This window comes from Mesocricetus auratus, unplaced genomic scaffold (genome assembly GCF_017639785.1).
Source record: "Mesocricetus auratus isolate SY011 unplaced genomic scaffold, BCM_Maur_2.0 Super-Scaffold_100029, whole genome shotgun sequence".
Lineage (NCBI taxonomy): Eukaryota > Metazoa > Chordata > Mammalia > Rodentia > Cricetidae > Mesocricetus > Mesocricetus auratus.
In genome coordinates this window covers 20,658,431-20,674,441 of record NW_024429210.1, presented here as the reverse complement: position 1 = coordinate 20,674,441, position 16,011 = coordinate 20,658,431, and the positions used below count along the sequence as shown (strand labels likewise).

Sequence of the window (16,011 nt, the reverse complement as noted above, 5' to 3'; positions counted from 1 at the left end):
TAGAACTCATCATATATACAGGTCTGCCAGGTCCTCTAGCACAAGGCAATGGTGAGATTGATCATTTATTCATAGTAAGTATGCTATAAGCTTCAGAATTTCATTTTAAAAATGTAAATAGCAAAGGCTTAAAAAAGGATTTTTCCATCACTTGGCAACAAGCCAAAGAAATAGTAAAAAACTGTCCTACCTGTTCATTCTATAACCAAGCTCCATTAATCAGCAGGCAGTAATCCCTAAGGTATACACAGGACTGGGAACGACTAGACTACTTTTGATATGGGGGCCTTTCAAAGGCCCCCAAGAAGTTTCCCAATTGTAAAGGGCTACCTTGCTTGTCTGTGGTCGACCTACATTAATTGTTCAGTGTCAATCTTTGCCACATCTCAGAAGGCTGAGGCTGATGGGGGAAGTCCTGTGTATATGCCAATAAAGCACTGTTGGCCAATAGGGAAGCAAGATAGGTGGGACTAAGAGTCCAGGAGGACTCTGGGTAGGAGAAACACAGGGAGTCAAGATGCAACCACCATAGGGGTCAGAAGCCCGGAAACTTTGCTCCGGTAAGAGAAATACTTAGAATAACAATTATGGAGTAAATACTTAAGTCAGAGCTAGCCAGTAAGAAACAAGCAAGGCCAACAGCTTCATAATTAATAAAGCCTCCTGTGTGTTATTTGGAACCAATGCGGCTCTGGAATCAGGCTGGCGGGAGGGCTTCTCTCAAGGAAAAAGCTTCTCTTTACATGGTGATCAGGAGTGGGATGATGAATTTCCACACAGAGTGACAAAAGCTTTAAAGGAGTTTTAGAAACAAAAGAATGGAGAAAAGCATGGGTTCTTGGTAGCAGCATTTTTCTCAGGTGAACTCTATTTTGCTAGCCAAAAGCAGAGACTCATGTGGCTTGCTTAAGGGAGTCTTCCTGACTCAGCAAACAAACAAACAAAAAAACAAGGTTCTTTTAAGAGGCTCTGCTAATGATTGAAAGGTGTATATGTACAGCTGGAAGTGGCAGTGACTACATCTCTAGGCCGGCAGCTTTTGCTATATGTCAGCATGGACTGAGGCGTTGAGCTGGAATCACGCTTACGCCCACCATCTTGGAAAAACTGCAGTTTAAACAGCCGCAGTTTTAACAGATAAGACATGTGGCCAGTAAAACATAAAGATCTACAGTAAAGTCAGACTTGGATAAAGAAAAGCCTCTAAAGGTTTACAGTGTGTTTAAAAATATATGTAAGATTGAGAGAGAAAAAGAAACGGCATAGTGGTAAATAAGTAGAGAAGCCACCTGTGGTGGCGCACGCCGGTAGGAATTGCTCTAGAGGCAGAGGCAGGCAGATTTCCAAAGAGAAACCCTGTCTCAGAGAAAAATAAATAAAAGTAAAAGAAATAGAGTAATAATAGATAAATAAATAAGCCACGTAAAGATGGAAAATACACAGAAAGTCTGGATACTGTATGCTATTGTGTTTTTCAGTTTTTTGATTGCTCAGGAAGGAACAACTGCTAAAGTACACTTGATTATAAATGCTGCTGTATTAATTCAACTTATATCTTTTGAAAATGCCTTGACTTCAAAATTTAAGTATAAGGATATGTTACTTGGGAAAGGAGTTTTTGTTTATGTTTCTACAGAAAATGAAAAGCTGAGGATTCCTTCCAGGCTTCTGTGGTTTGATGAACCAAGACCCCGAGAAGCAGTGGGCCAGGTGTTCCAACAATTGAGACAGCTAAGATGATACAGCCTTACAGACCCCGAAAATAAGGACTTATACAGGTTTCTGAGTTTTGTCATGATCCCCATGGTATGAACAGCGCCTCCTTCCAGCATGAAGCAGTTTGGAATGAGCGACGTCCTAATTCCCATCTTGTTTATAAATCTTTGTTTTCATTTAAATGGGATTGTTTATAATTGGTTAATGATCACAACCAATCTCTTTTTAATGGAAAAAGGGGATTATGGTATGGAAATGAGTACTTTGTATGGGTATGGTTTTTTATTTATTGATATAAATTCAATGTCAATTTTGTGATGTGTATATTTCTCATGATTAAGTATTGTGCTTATACTGATCTTTTAAAAGATAATGCATAAGTAAATATAGATTATAGATAGTTACTTATAATAGTCAGAATTTATACTTGGGTAACTTAGGTTTTCTAGATATATAGATATGTATTTGAGACAGATAGTCTTCAAACCTTTCAAAGACCTTCAGAAAATGGCATTTAAAATGGTTTAGGGTTTTTCTTGACAATGAGAAATGTCTGCCCCTGGCAGCACCAACTACGTCTGAGAGGAAGATGGGCATCAAAGAAACTGCTTATGGAGTTTGCTTTCAACATGGCAAGATTAGCCATTTGGGCAAGAAACTGCTCTTGCCTAGACTGCTTGACTGTTGCTGTATAAACTGGACATGCAGGACTGTTGAACTCAAACAATCCTTCAGGGTTCCTGATTCATGGAAGAGTCTATGAGACTTTCTGAGATCACAGAAAAATGACTGACAGACTGCCAGTGCAGATGGACAGTTTGAAATTTCCTGCTTTGCTGAGAAGTCTTCCAGACACACTGTGGCCTATGGGCTGAAGATGGATGTCCCAACATTACAGAGGAACTTCGGGTGACTGTCCAGGTAGCAAGATGTCTCTGTCAATCCTAGTGTTTATATATTATCCTTCTGTGGTCTTTGATAGAGTTGAAGGCAGACAGTTATAATTATAGTTTTCCTTAGTTATGATAAGAGATACGCTACATATAGGACTTTGAACTCATAAGGGTGGTATAGATGATATTTTCTTTAAATCTTGCTAAAATATTGTAACTGTGTTCTTACTTGATAACTGTTATGTTATATATAATTTGACTATGTTAAAGTTAAGACCTTTCTTTTTGTTTAGACAGAAAAGAGGAGATGATGGGAGAAGTCCTGTGTATATGTCAATAAAGCACTGTTGGCCAATAGGGAAGCAAGATAGGTGAGACTAAGAGTCCAGGAGGACTCTGGGTAGGAGAAACACAGAGAGTCAAGATGCAACTACCATAGGGGTCAGAAGCCCGGAAACTTTGCTCCGGTAAGAGAAATACTTAGAATAACAATTATGGGGTAAATACTTAAGTCAGAGCTAGCCAGTAAGAAACAAGCAAGGCCAACAGCTTCATAATTAATATAGCCTCCTGTGTGTTATTTGGAACCAATGCGGCTCTGGAATCAAGCTGGCGGGAAGGCTTCTCTCAAGGAAAAGGCTTCTCTCTACATGAGGCCTTCTGTTTGAGTCACTCCTAGGATGAACATTATTTCTATGAATGTTTTACCTACAATTTCTTTTTAGATGTCCTATTCTACCACAGGTAAAACATCTGGTATTTCAATGTCTTTTAAAACTTTGGAGATTGCTTCTCCTATGCAAGCTTCTGTCATGTAAAACATGCTTGCTACTAATTTAAATTTTTAAAAAAGGAAAAAAATGCAAAAGAACGTTAGAAAAAAATTAAAGGTATAAATAGGTCCCAGTTGGTGGAGCAAAAGTTACTTAACAACAGAGAAATGACTGGACCAAAACCTTTTACATAAACTGAAAACCATGTCACCTTTTCTGGTAAGTCACAATTGGATGTAACAGTTATCTAGCAAAATGTCGGCGCCTTACCCTCTGTCAGAGGAATACTTCTGCCTACAATCAAAAGATACAGTTGGATTATCTCTCAGATTAAACAACACCTAATAGCCTTGGGGAGAAAAAAAGAAAAATTTCAGTCCATAGTGCCTATACTCATTTGTCCAGGCTAACCTTAACCTTGTGATGATCCCCCTGCCTTTGACTAATAAATGCTGAGACTAGAGGCATGCATCACCATACTTGGCAAAAAAAAAAAAAGATTCTTTATAAAATTTGTCTGGCATACTTCTGTTCCTCCATGCATCAATCATTTTTAAAGTTAATTAGAAAGAGGAGGCAGAGGCAGGTAGATATCTGTGAATTCCAGGCCAGCCTGGTCTGCATAAGAGTTCCAGGGCAGGTTCCAAAGTGCTACCGAAAAACCCTGTCTTGGAAAAAAAGAAAGAAAAAAAAAAAAAAAAGGAAAGCCTTATAACTTTACATTTTTATTAAATGTATCTGACAGCCAGAAAAACTGCTTCCACATACATCAAAGGAAGCTTTTCTTTGTTAAGATCATGCAAACACGCCAGCAACAGCTCTGCCACTGATGTACCCAAACTTTCCTCCCCCTCCTCTCCATTTTTGAGACAGGGTTTCTAGATACAATCCAAGCCACAACTCCTCTGCCTTAGCTACTGTGATAGGGCAAGGCAGTGCAGATATTCCTCCACCTTGTATTCTTGCTGAGGCCATTTCAGGTTTAACTGGAATTTGATCTCCTCGATGGACAATCCCACAGAAAATTACCCAACTTTATTCTAGGAACCCAAAGTCACTGTTTGCATGCTCAGAACCTGTACACAGCTAACACCCTACCTTAGCTTCTTTTAAACTGCTGAGGCAAAACCAGGATTTTGGGGGGGGCCGGGGAGGCTATAAAAGTCCCTTGGTCCAGAACACCTGAGTATAGTCCCAGGTGGCTTCATCTCTGGTGATCTCTCCAAAGCATTTTGGAGGTCCCAGAAAGATCCCCAGAGACTGTACCCAGACACTTAGAGGTCTTAGGGTCCCCAGAAGCAGGCAAGAGTGCACCAGCTGAAGAAGTATGCACCCTGATATGATCAGGGCCCCAAGAAAATCCTCTTTGACCAATTTTTACCAAGCACTCCAGGGGCACCCTCAATGCTACCACTCAGAAGAACAAAAACATAAATCAAAAGTCATCTGGTCTAAACACCCCTGGAGGTAAACTTGGTTTGTAAGAGGCACTACCTGGTTATGACACAAGAGAGGTTAGACACAATTATAGATCCTGTGTCCAGGATCTGTGTGAGACATCAGTGGACTCTTGTGGTCTATAAAGGTGTATGAATGTGTGGTGGCCACAAATGGTTTTTACTATATGTCTTTCTACATTAATGTGTCTCCCTGTGTGTCTCACTGTATCTTGCTGTCAGTTTTGTTTGTTGGAGAAACAGACCTAAAATGGAAGGGAGGGTTGAGTTGTCCTGAAGTATTCAGTTCATTAATTCACTGCCCCCAAGGCAGTACATGATTTCCCAAAGGCTCACCGGCTATACCAAGCCACCCATGCTGTGGTGCCCCCTTTTCAGAGGCCATGGTCAGAGCAAACCTTAAGGAAAAGAAGGAAAGGAGACATAGATGAGACAATTAGTATTAGTCTTCAATTACTTACTCTCCGTAGCTGACTGACTACCTTACTGTCAGCTTTATTACAGACTTTGACTCTAATTCTGAGCAAGCTAATGATGGGATCCTGCATCCTCAACTGCATGAGCAACTAAGCTACTGGTCCTTAGGACCAACTATGTTCCCTAGAACAACATGAGTCAATAATTTGTCTCATGCCTGTAGACCCAGTAGGAAATGAGACAGTGTAAGACAGTGTAGAGGTTCCTCCATCTTGTGCTCTTGCTGAAGTCATTTTAGGTTTAATTAGAATTTGATCTCCTTGATGGAGAATTCATGGAAAATTACCAGGCTCTATTCTAGGAACCCAAGGTCAATACCTCAGTTAATGTAACTTCTATTAAACTGCTTGTCTGTGCAAACCTCCCCCTGTTGCTGCTGAGCAAGATATTAGGATGTTATTTTGCCTTTAAAAGTTCCTTGGTCTAAATGCTCAGAGATATGCCTAGGTCTGGAATACCTGAATATAGTCCAAGCCTCCTAACTTAAAACACAATCTTACAACATATAGTGAAAATTAAATAAATCTGAATAAGTATGTAAGAATACTATGCATATATTATGGCTAAACTGGGTTTCTTATATAAAATCTCCCACTGAGTATTCTTTTTTTTTTTAATTTTATTTTCCAGTTTAAATTTAGATAAGAATCAAGGTTGCTTCACAAGTCAGTTCCAGGTCCCTCTCCCATTCCCTCCCTTCCTCCCGTGCCCTCCCCCCCCCCGTTATCCTCTCATTTCTCCAGGGAGGGTGAGGCCCTCCATGGGGGTGTCCATAGTCTGTCATTTCATATAGGCCAGGGCCTAGACCCTTTCCCAAGAGTTCTGGGTGAGAGTGCTCCTCACATTGTTCTATTGGAGTCCAAAGTCCGTGTGTAAACTTGGGATGGGTACTGATCTGCTGCCCAAGGCTCAATAGATTCCCTAAGCCTCTTCACTGACACCCAGATTCAGGGGGTCTTGATCAGTCCCATGCTGGCTTCCCAGGCTAATGCCTGGGATTCAAGAGTTAACCTTTGTCTGGTCAGCTGTTTCTGGGGGTTAAACCAGCCCAGTCTTAATCCCTTTGATCATCAGTCCTCCCTCTCTGTTACTGGCTTTCTTGAGTTCAGCACAGTACTTAACCAAGGGAGTCTGCCTCTTCTTCGATCAGCCACTAAATAAAGTTTCTGTTTCCCAGACTCTCTGGCCACAGGATTGTAGGCTGGCACTCCCCAGATCTATGTCTAAAATCCATATATGAGAGAGTACATGCCATGTTTCTCTTTTTGTGACTGGGTTACCTCACTCAGGATGGTTTCTTCTAGTGTCATCCATTTGCCTGCGAATCTCATGATTCCATTATTTTTTTCTGCTGAATAGTACTCCATTGTGTAGATGTACCACATTTTCTCTATCCACTCTTCGGGTGAGGGACATCTAGGTTGCTTCCACGTTCTGGCAATTACAAATAAAGCTGCTATGAACATAGTGGAACAGACCTCTTTGTTGTATGAATGGGCATCTTTTGGATATATGCCTAAGAGTGGAGTTGCTGGGTCTTGTGGTAGGTTTATTCCCATTTTTCTGAGGAATCTCCACACTGATTTCCAAAGTGGCTGAACCAGTTGGCACTCCCACCAGCAATGGAGGAGTGTCCCCCTTTCACCACATCCTCTCCAGCATAAATTGTCACTGGTGTTTTTGATTTTAGCCATTCTGACAGGGGTGAGATGGTATCTGAGAGTTGTTTTGCTTTGCATTTCCCGGATGGCTAAGGATGTTGAGCACTTTCTCAAGTGCCTCTCAGCCATTTTAGACTCCTCTATTGAAAACTCTCTATTTAGTTCTGCAGCCCACTTTTTAATAGGGTCCTTTGGTGTTTTGGAGACTTGCTTCTTGAGTTCTTTGTAAATTTTGGAGATCAACCCTCTGTCAGATGTGGGATTAGTGAATGTTTTTTCCCATTCTGTGGGCTGCCTTTTTGTCTTGCTGACTGTGTCCTTTGCCTTACAGAAGCTTCTCAGTTTCAGTAGGTCCCATTTACTAATTGTTGATCTTACTGCCTGTGCTACTGGTGTTATGTTCAGGAAGCTGTCTCCTGTACCAATTCGTTCAAGGGTACCACCCACTTTCTCTTCTAAGAGGTTCAGTGTGGCTGGATTTATGTTGAGGTCTTTGATCCATTTGGACTTAAGTTTTGTGCATGGCAATAGACATGGATCGATCTGCATTCTTCTACATGCCAGTCTCCAATTATGCCAGCACCATTTGTTGAAGATGCTTTCTTTATTCCATTGTATATTTTTAGCTTCTTTGTCAAAGATCAGATGTTCGTACGTGTGTGGGTTAATACCCGGGTTTTCAATTCGATTCCATTGGTCTACCTGTCTATTTTTGTGCCAATACCAAGCTGTTTTCAGGACTATAGCTCTATAATAGAGCTTGAGGTCAGGGATGGTGATGCCTCCGGACGTTGCCTTGTTGAACAGGGTTGTTTTGGCTATCCTGGGTCTTTTGTTTTTCCATACAAAATTGATTATTGTTCTTTCAAGGTCTGTGAAGAACTGTGCTGGGATTTTAATGGGGATTGCATTGAATCTGTAGATTGCTTTTGGCAGGATTGCCATTTTTACTACATTGATCCTACCTATCCAAGAGCATGGGAGATCTTTCCATTTTCTGAGGGCTTCTTTAATTTCTTTCTTTAAAGATTCAAAGTTCTTACGATACAGGTCTTTCACTTGTTTGGTTAGCGTTACCCCAAGGTATTTTATGTTGTTTGTGGCAATTGTAAAGGGTGATGTTTCTCTGATTTCTCTTTCAGCCCTTTTATCATCTGTATATAGTAGGGCTACTGATTTTCTTGAGTTGATCTTGTAGCCTGCCACTTTGCTGAAGGTGTTAATCAGCTGTAAGAGTTCCCTGGTAGAGTTCTTTGGGTCATTGATGTAAACTATCATATCGTCTGCAAACAGTGAAAGTTTGACCTCTTCCTTCCCAATTTGTATCCCCTTGATCCCCCTTTGTTGTCGTATGGCAATAGCTAGGACTTCAAGTACCATGTTGAAAAGGTATGGAGAGAGTGGACAGCCTTGTTTTGTTCCTGATTTTAGAGGAATTGCATTGAGTTTCTGTCCATTTAGTTTGATGTTGGCTGTTGGTTTACTGTATATAGCTTTTATTATGTTTAAGTATGTCCCTGTTATCCCAGATCTCTCCAAGACCTTTATCATGAAGGGGTGTTGGATTTTGTCAAAGGCTTTTTCAGCATCTAGTGAGATGATCATGTGATTTTTGTTTTTCAGCTTGTTTATATGGTGGATTACGTTGATGGATTTTCGTATGTTGAACCATCCCTGCATTCCTGGGATGAAACCTACTTGATCGTGGTGAATGATTGTTTTGATGTGTTCTTGAATCCTGTTTGCCAGTATTTTATTGAGTATTTTTGCATCAATGTTCATGAGGGATATTGGTCTGAAGTTCTCTTTCTTAGTTGTATCTTTGTGTGGCTTGGGGATCAAGGTTATTGAAGCCTCATAGAAAGAGTTTGGCAAAGACCCTTCTGCTTCTATTGTGTGGAACACTTTGAGAAGAATTGGTATAAGCTGTTCTTTGAATTTCTGGTAGAATTCTGCACTGAGGCCATCTGGACCTGGGCTTTTTTTGGTTGGGAGACTTTTGATGACAGCTTCTATTTCCATAGGGGTTATAGGTCTATTTAAATTGCTTATCTGTTCTTGATTTAGTTTTGGCAAATGATAGCTGTCCAGGAAGTCATCCATTTCCTTTAAATTTTCGAATTTTGTGGAGTACAGGTTTTCAAAGTATGACCTAATGATTCTCTGGATTTCCTCAGAGTCTGTTGTTATGTCCCCCTTTTCATTTCTGATTTTGTTAATTTGCGTGTTCACTCTCTGCTGTTTGGTAAGTTTGGACAAAGGTTTGTCTATCTTGTTGATTTTCTCAAAGAACCAACTCTTCGTTGCATTGATTCTTTGTATTGTTTTCCTGGTTTCTACTTTATTGATTTCAGCCCTCAATTTGATTATTTCCTGGCGTCTACTCCTCCTGGGGGAGTTTGCTTCTTTGTGTTCTAGAGCTTTCAGCTGTGATGTTAATTCTCTGGTATAACTGTTCTCCTGGTTCTTCATGTGAGCACTTAGTGCTATGAACTTCCCCCGTAGCACTGCTTTCAAAGTGTCCCATAGGTTTGGGTATGTTGTGTCTTCATTCTCATTGAATTCGAGGAAGTCTTTAATTTCTTTTTTTATTTCCTCTTTGACCCAGGGATGGTGCAGTTGAGCATTATTCAATTTCCATGAGTTTGTAGGTTTTCTGCAATTTGTGTTGTTGTTGAATTCTAATTTTAAAGCATGGTGGTCTGATAAGATGCATGGAGTTATTCCAATTTTTTTGTAGCTGCTGAGGTTTGATATGTTGCCAACTATGTGGTCGATTTTTGAGAAGGTTCCATGTGGTGGTGGGAAGAAGGTATATTCTTTTTTATGTGGATGAAATGTTCTATAGATATCTGTTAATCCCAGTTGGGTCATTACTTCTATTAGCCCTTTTGCTTCTTTGTTGAGTTTCTGTTTGGTATTCCTGTCTAGTGGTGAGAGTGGTGTGTTGAAATCTCCCACTATAACTGTGTGGGGCTTTAGATGAGATTTAAGTTCTAATAATGTTTTTTTAACAAATGTGGATGCCTTTGTATTTGGGGCATAGATGTTCAGAATAGACACTTCCTCTTGGTGGGTTTCACCTGTGATGAGTATGTAATGACCTCCTTCATCTCTTTTGATTGATTTTATTTTAAAGTCTAGTTTGTTAGATATTAGGATTGCTACCCCGGCTTGTTTCTTGGGTCCATTCGATTGAAAAATTTTTTCCCAACCTTTAATTCTCAGGTAATGTCTGTCTTTAAGGGTGAGGTGTGTTTCCTATATGCAGCAGAAGGAAGGGTTCTGTCTTCGAATCCAATCTGCTAGTCTGTGTCTTTTTATGGGTGAGTTAAGGCCATTAATATTGAGGGATATTAATGACCAATGATTGCTCATCCTTCTTCGATTTGCGATGGTTGTTGTTGGTGGAATTATGGGTGGAATTTCACCCCTTTGTTCTTTTGGCTGTTGGTAGAGAGAGATTCTCTAATGCTTATGTTTTTCTGGTTGTAGTTAGCTTCCTTGGGTTGGAGTTTTCCTTCCAAAATTTTCTGTAGGGCTGGGTTAGTGGACACATATTGCTTGAATCTAGTTTTGTCATGGAATATCTTGTTTTCTCCGTCTATAGTGATTGAGAGCTTTGCCGGGTATAGTAGTCTGGGCTGGCATCCGTGGTCTCTTAGTGTAGGTAGAATATCTATCCAGGACCTTCTGGCTTTCAGCGTTTCCATGGAGAAATCAGGTGTAATTCTGATAGGTCTGCCTTTATATGTTACTTGACCTTTTTCCTTAGCTGCTCTTAATATTCTTTCTTTATTCTGTATGTTTGGGGTCTTGATTATTATGTGGCGAGGGGATTTTTTTTGTGGTCCACTCTATTTGGTGTTCTGTAGGCTTCTTGTACCTTCATTGGCATGTCTTTCTTAAGGTTGGGAAAGTTTTCTTCTATGATTTTGTTGAATATGCCTTCTGCCCCTTTGAGCTGGATTTCTTCTCCTTCTTCTATACCTATTATTCTTAGGTTTGGTCTTTTCATGGTGTCCCATATTTCCTGGATGTTTTGTGTTAAGGATTTGTTGGATTTAAGGTTTTCTTTGGTTGATAAATCCATTTCTCCTAGCGTATCTTCAACACTTGAGATTCTCTCTTCCATCTCTTCTATTCTGTTGGTAATGCTTGTATTGTTAGTGCCTGTCTGTTTGTCCAGCTTTTCTATTTTCTGCCTTTCTTCAGATTGTGTTTTTTTTAATGACTCTATTTCAGTTTTCAACCCTTGCAGTGTTTGCATTGCTTCTTGCAATTTTCTGTTTATCTGTTCGTCCGTTTGTTGCCTTTTATGAATTTTTTGGTTTGTTCTTTCTTCCATTTCTTGCATTTTTTGGTTTGTTTTTTGTTCCATTTCTCGCATTTTGTGCTTTGTTTCTTCTTCCATTTCCTGCCTTTTTTGGTTTGTTTCTTCTTCCATTTTTTTCATTTTTTGCTTTGTTTTTTCTACCATTTCTTGCATTTTTTGCTTTGATTCTTCTTCCATTTCCTGCCTTTTTTGGTATGATTCTTCTTCCAATTCTTGCATTTTTTGCTTTGTTTTTTCTTCCATTTCTTGCATTTTTTGCTTCATTTCTTCTTCCATTTTCTGCCTTTTTTGGTTTGTTTTTTCTTCCAATTCTTGCATTTTTTGGTTTGTTTTTTCTTCCATTTCTTTGAGGGATTTTCCAATATCCTCTTTTAGGGCCTCTATCATTTTCATGAGAGTGCTTTTAAGGTCGTTCTCTTCTGTTTCGTCCGCATTGGAATGTTGGGGTCTTGCTGGTGTGGAGTCTCTAGAATCTGGTGGTGTCATATTTGTTTTTCTGTTGCTGACTGTGTTTTTGTATTGTCTCTTTCCCATCTCTTCTTCTAGTGGGTACAGAAAGAGCCCCTTACTGGTCTGGGGACCAGCGTTCCCTTTTTGGTGGGTGCTAGCAAGTCCAATAATCTGGTGGTTCTTCTATTCCTTGTCCGAATGCTGGTCCTGATGCTGCTGGAAGAACCGCCGCTTCGCTGGACTCCCAGCCTCCTCTCCTTTCCTGGTCTCGTTGGTGTGAGCGAAGATCCGGAGTCTGGGGTGCTTGGCTCCCGCCGGGATTGGGAGCTCTGTGCAGGTCCCAGGGGATCTGCAGGCACTGGAGCACAGGCCAGGAAGCCGGCCTGTTTACCTGATGCTGCTGGAAGAACCGCCGCTTCCCTGTACTCCCAGCCTCCTCTCCTTTCCTGGTCTCGTTGGTGGGGAGAGAAGACCTGGGGTCTGGGTGCTTGGCTCCCGCCGGGATTGGGAGCTCTGTGCAGTTCCCAGGGGATCTGCAGGCACTGGAGCACAGGCCGGGAAGCCGGCCTGTTTACCTGATGCTGCTGGAAGCCCCACTGAGTATTCTTTAAGTTTTTAGCTAACTTAAAATATTTTAATAAGTGCTGCCACCATTGGAGTCTTAGGTCCACCTGCACCTGAGGTGAGTGCAGGACCTTCTCTTACCAACATCACCACCCCCTTGGAGTCTCCTGTACACAGTAGTAGTCCCATCCTGCCCACCAAGTCCCCCAAAAACCTGGGGGCAGACCAAACCATCCAGCTACTACAACCACCGGGAGAGGGAGAGACCCTCACCTGCACCCACTGAAGGAATGGGAAGGCGACAATATAAGAACATATTAAGAAACAGTAAGACTAATATGACACCACCAGAGTCTAGGGATTCTACACCAGCAATACCTGAACATCCCAACGCAGATGAAGCAGAAGAGAATGACCTTAAAAAGAACTTTATGGAGATCACAGAAACCCTCAAAGAGGAAATGAGAAAATCCCTTACAGAAATACAAGAAAAAACAAAAAAATACAAGAAATGGAGGAAAAAGACAAGCCAAAAAATGAAAGAAATAAAGAGATTCAAAGAAAGCAAAGAAAGAAAAAAAAACCAACAACAATTAAACACATGAAGGAAACAAGTCAAACAGTTCAAGACTTAAAAGCTGAAATAGAGATAATAAAGAAAATACAGACTGAGGGAATTCTGGAAACAGAAAAATTAGGTAAATGATCAGGAACTACAGATGCCGGCATAACCAACAGAATACAAGAGATGGAAGAGAGAATCTCAGGCATTGAAGATACACTAGGAAAAATAGTTAAACCCAACAAATCCTGAACACAAACTATCCAGGAAATATGGGACACCATGAAAAGAACAAACCTAAGGATAATAGGTATAGAAGAAGGCGAAGAAACCAAGCTCAAAAGTACAGAAAACATATTGAACAAAAGCACAAGAAACTTACAGAATATGAAATAGACCGGACCACAAAAAAGTCCCCTTGCTACATGATAATCAAAACATCAAATATACAGAATAAAGAAAGAATATAAAGAGCAGCAAAGGAAAAAGGCCAAGTAACATACAAAGGCAAACCTATCAGAATTACACCTGACTTCTCAAGGTCCTGGATAGACGTTCTAAAAACACTAAAGGACCATGGATGCCAGCTCAGACTACTATACCCAGCAAAGCTTTCAATCACTATAGATGGAGAAAACAAGACATCCCATTAACAATACATATCCACAAATCCAGCCCTACAGAAAGTACTGGAAGGAAAACTCCATCTCAAGGAATTTAACTACACTCACAAAACATAAGCAATAACAGATAATCCCACTTTACCAAAATCAAAAGAAGGAGAGGGGGATGAAATCCACACACAATACCAACAACAACAACAAATGCAAACAAGTAAGAATCAATAATTAATGGTCATTAATAACCTTCAATATTAATGGTCTTAACTCACCTATAAAAAGACACAGGCTAACAGAATGGATATGAAGACAGAATTCATCCTTCTGCTACATACAAGAGACACACCTCAACTTCAAGGACAGAAGCTACCTCAGAGTAGTTGGGAAAAGATTTTCCAATTAAATGGACACAAGACACAAGCGGATGCAACTATCCTAATATTTAACAATTCTCAATAGAGGAATCTAAAATGACTGACAGGCACTTAAGAAATTGCTCGACATCCTTAGCCATCAGGGAAACGCAAATCAAAATAACTCTGAGAAACCATCTTACACCTGTCAAAATGGCTAAAATCAAAAACACCAATGACAGTTTATGCTGGAGAGGATGTGGAGAAAGAAGAACACTCCCCCACTGCTGGTGGGAGTGTAAACCTATACAGCCACTTTGGAAATCAGTATGACAATTCCTCAGGAAAATGGGAATCAGTCTACCACAAGATCCAGCAGTTCTACTCTTAGGCATATACCCAAAGGATGCACATTCATTCCACAAGGACATCTGTTTAACTATGTTCATAGCAGCATTATTTCTAATAGTCATAACCTGGAAGCAACTTAGATGCACCTCAAACGAAGAATGGATATTAGACATAGAGCAAAGTATAACCAGCCTACAATCCACAACCCCAGAGAAGCTAGGAAACAAGGATGATCCTAAGAGAGACATACATGAACCCCTGGAGAAGATCTCCTGAGCAAATTGGGAGTGGTGGGGGAGAGAAGCAGGGAGGATAAAGGGGAAGGGGGAGGAGAACATGAAGGATCAGGAAGATCAAGTTGAGAAAAGAATAGAGGAGAGCAAGAAAGGAGATACCTTAATAGAGGGGGCCATTATAGGTTTAAAGAAAAATCTGGCACTTGGTTGACCCCAACTAAGAATCTAAGCAATAGTGGAGATTCTACCTTAAATGCCCTTCCCCTATACTGAGATTGAGGACATCTTAAATCCGATCCTAGAGTCTTCACCTAGTAGCTGATGGAAGCAGAAGCAGAGATCCACAGCTAAGAACTGACCTAAACTCCTGGAATCCAGTTGTAGAGAGGGAGCAGTGATGAACAAAGGGGTCAAGACCATGCTAGGGAAACCCACAGAAACAGCTGACCTGAGCAAGTGAGATTGTATGGACCCCAGTCTAACAGCAGGGAACCAACATAGGAACAAACTAGGCCCCCTGAATGTGGGTGTCAGTTGGGAGGCCAGAGCAGTCTATGGGGCCTCTGACAGTGGAACCAGTATTTATGGGCTCATTTCCCATGGAGGAATACTCTCTCAACCTAAATACACAGGGGAGGGCCTAGGCCCTGCCCCAAATGATGTGACAGACTTTGATATCTTCATGTGAGCCCTCCCCCTCCCTTGGGAGTGGATGGAGGGTGGGATGGTGGGCTAGTGGGGCATGGGAGGACAGGAGGGAGAGGGAACTGGGATTGGTATGTAAGTAAGATTATTTTTTGAAAACAATTTTAATAAATACAGAAAATTTTAAAAATTTGTTTTAGAATAGCCATTTAAACATCAATCACCTGGACTAGTAACTACACTTGTAATCTTAGTTGATGCAGGAAAGCAACAACAAAAAAACCATTTGCAAAATTTTCACCAGCTCATAAGGTATACCAATAGGTTGATAAACTATCAGTAGAGACAGGTGCAAATCAAAGATGCTAATATTCCCTTTTAGAGATGATAACATGTAACAGTGAGAACACAAGTCTACAAAAATTTGTAAAGAAAAATCAAGTTCAGCATTCTTACAAATACAAACTAAATATTTTGCTTATATATTTTTATAACAGCAAAAGAATATCACTGAGTAAAAACAACTATCTGATTTCTATAAGACCTGTAGGCTAAACATATGAACAAACACAATTCTCAGAGAAAATTACTATCCTTTCCCTATCCTTCCACATGTAAGGAAACACATGTGGAAATACATGCCTAATTTACTATATGTTCGCTGACAAATCCGCAAAAAATTCCAACATAGTAAGAGAACCAAGAGAAGGAAAAGGGCAGTGTGTTTGAATCTGTACTGTCTTACCCATATGTTGTTGAAGAGCCCAAGAAGAGTTTGCACGACCAGAGATAATCTTTTCAACAGATGGTGGAAGTATCTTCCAATTAGAAAATTCCAAAGTAAAAATAAGGATGTCATCACTGACTGAGTCAACCCTGTATCAACAACATGGTAACAGGTCATCAAAAGCAAAATA

General features: G+C 40.4%; 1 protein-coding gene across 4 annotated transcripts in view; it reads right to left on the bottom strand.

Annotated features, from left to right (window-relative positions):
- The window catches only part of Asb3 (ankyrin repeat and SOCS box containing 3), a 130,284-nt gene that overhangs the window by 6,491 nt on the left and 107,782 nt on the right, over window positions 1–16,011 (bottom strand). For all 4 annotated transcript variants that reach the window (XM_040733210.1, XM_040733212.1, XM_040733211.1 and 1 more), the window contains one exon: window positions 15,840–15,970. In XM_040733210.1, the coding sequence (XP_040589144.1) occupies window positions 15,840–15,970 (131 nt within the window). The remainder of the gene's footprint in view (window positions 1–15,839; window positions 15,971–16,011) is intronic.